The sequence below is a fragment of the Danio aesculapii genome, chromosome 19 (assembly GCF_903798145.1).
Source record: "Danio aesculapii chromosome 19, fDanAes4.1, whole genome shotgun sequence".
In the NCBI taxonomy this organism is placed as follows: domain Eukaryota; kingdom Metazoa; phylum Chordata; class Actinopteri; order Cypriniformes; family Danionidae; genus Danio; species Danio aesculapii.
In genome coordinates, this window is record NC_079453.1 from 607,501 (window position 1) to 610,000 (window position 2,500).

General features: G+C 29.6%; 1 protein-coding gene across 1 annotated transcript in view; it reads left to right on the forward strand.

Annotated features, from left to right (window-relative positions):
- The window catches only part of akap9 (A kinase (PRKA) anchor protein 9), a 121,089-nt gene that overhangs the window by 80,339 nt on the left and 38,250 nt on the right, over positions 1-2,500 (forward strand). The window contains 1 exon segment of the mRNA XM_056479165.1: positions 1,835-2,067. Within this exon segment, the coding sequence (XP_056335140.1) occupies positions 1,835-2,067 (233 nt within the window).

The following is a 2,500-nucleotide window of genomic DNA, read 5'->3' on the forward strand; positions in this document are numbered from 1 at the left end:
CCCCGTCCCGTCCTGCACTGTGGGCTCGTCCGGTGTTCGGGATCATGTGATCATGGATATGGGAATCATGTGATCAGGAATGTGGAGGATTGTGGGAAATGGTGTCGTCTTTTGTGCCAAACGCAGTCACATGTCAGACTCTGGAGAACATTTACAGATCACTGTCAGGAACGTTATCACAGTTATATCTCATCATGAAATCAACAGAGAGCCTAGAAATCACATTCTGCATGGCTTAATGGAATTATGTTTTAATCTTAATTAATCACTGCTATTTTGCTATTAGTATTTATTATTTTGAATTATTTTGTTTTCATTTTATTTCTAGTTTTAACAACTTTTATACATCTACTTTTGTGTTTTTTTGTCATTTTATTAATATTTCAGTACTTTTAGTATTTTTGCAAACATTTTTAAGTTTGAATTTTTCTTTGAATGCTTGTAGTTAATAAATATTATAATGATAGGATAGTAAATATTTTATACATATTTGTAAAGCATATCTTCTATATATTTTATACTTGATTAACATGATTTTTTAATTAACTTTATTATATACTATTATTATTATTATATATTATTGTATAAATAATTGTAGAAAGTATCTTATATTTTGTGTTTTTTTTTTTAAATAAATAAAACATTTTCAGCTTTATTACTATATACCGCCATTTTATAAATATATATATATATATATATATATATATATATATATAACCACGATTAATCATATCAAAGTTTATTTTGACGTAATATATTTCTGCGTATTATGTATATATGAATACACACATGCTTGCCTAAATTTAAAAACATGTTTATTTACATTAAAATATAAATGTATATTTAGTTCATTACAACTAAAGATAATTATCAGACTTAGTAATGTCAGAAACACTAACAAAAAATAATGTCAATAAATGTTATTTGTGAAAATAATATATATATATATATATATATATATATATATATATATATATATATACATTTATACATTTTGTTGTTCACTTTGTCATTCTTGTTATTGTAGTTTTTGTTTATTTATTTTTAGTAATATAAAATTGAGTATATATACACACATATCTATATATATATATAGATATATATAGATATATATATCTATATATATATAGATATATATTAGTGCTGGGCACAATTAATCGCATCCAAAATAAAAGTTTGTTTTGACATAATATATTTGTATGTATTTATGTATATATAAATACACACGTGCATGCATAAAATTGAGACAAATTTGCATTTAAATATAAAATATATGCATATGATACAAATTATATATATATACACATTTAAATATCTGTGTATCAAAATTTAGTATAATTTTGTTTCTGTGTATCACATATATGTGTATCAAATATAGATAATACACACAGATATATTATGCCAAAGCAAACTTTTATTTTGGATGTGATGAGTTGTGATTAATCTTTGTCCTGCACAATTTTATATTACTTAAAAAATAAATAAATAAATAAAAACTACAAGTACAAAATGACAAACTGCACAACAAAATGTATAAAGACAAATAAAAAATAGTATTTTACACATATAATCTTTATTGGCAATATTTTTGTTGTGTTTATTTGTAATGAACGGTAAAAATATTGTACTTAAGCACATTTGTGATTTATTATTAATCAAAATCTGCTTTCTTTTGATTTTGTGTTGAACTGAGATCAGAATATAGTGAATATCCTTCATCAGTACATGTGAGCGAGCTGTAATAATGACACTGACAGTGAGTTTCTGAGTGAGTGTTTCTCTGGATCTCCTCCATCGTCATGTGTTGACTCTGCTGCTGCTGTGCTGTTGTCAGACCTGCTGGAGGAGACAGAGAAGCTGCTGCAGGAGAAGGTGGAGGTGCAGCGTCAGGCGCAGAAGCAGAGCTCGGAGCTGCAGGCGCAGGTGAAGCAGCTGGAGGCGCAGCTGGAGGAGCAGCAGATGCGCTTGCAGGAGCAGCAGGAGCTCCAGCGCAGCCAGGAGGAGGACCTGCAGCAGCAGATACAGGCGCTGGAGAAGCAGACGGAGAATCACCGACGCTTCATCGACGTGAGGCGCTCACAGTACACACACACTGAAGCTCTGTGTCTCACAATGACTACTTTTTTAATCGAGTTTACATCTCACAGTTTCAACTTTTTTCCTGCAATTCTGACTTTTTTGGGGAAATTCAGAAAGAAATGTCAGATTTTTATTGGAATTCTCAGTGTCTCTCGTATTTCCGAGGTTTTTCTTGGATTTTTGAGTTTGTCTTCCAAGTCTGACGTATTTCTTTGAAATTTTGAGTTTAAATCTCGGAATTTCAAGTGTTTTTTTGTAATTCTGAGTTTGGAATTCTGACTTTTTTCTTGGAATTCTGAGTTTACATCTCGTAATTTCGACTTGTTTTTTATTTTGACTTTTTTCTTGGAATTCTGATTATATCTCTCATAACTGCAACTTTTTCTTGGAATTCTGAGTTTGCTTCTCATAATTCTGAGTT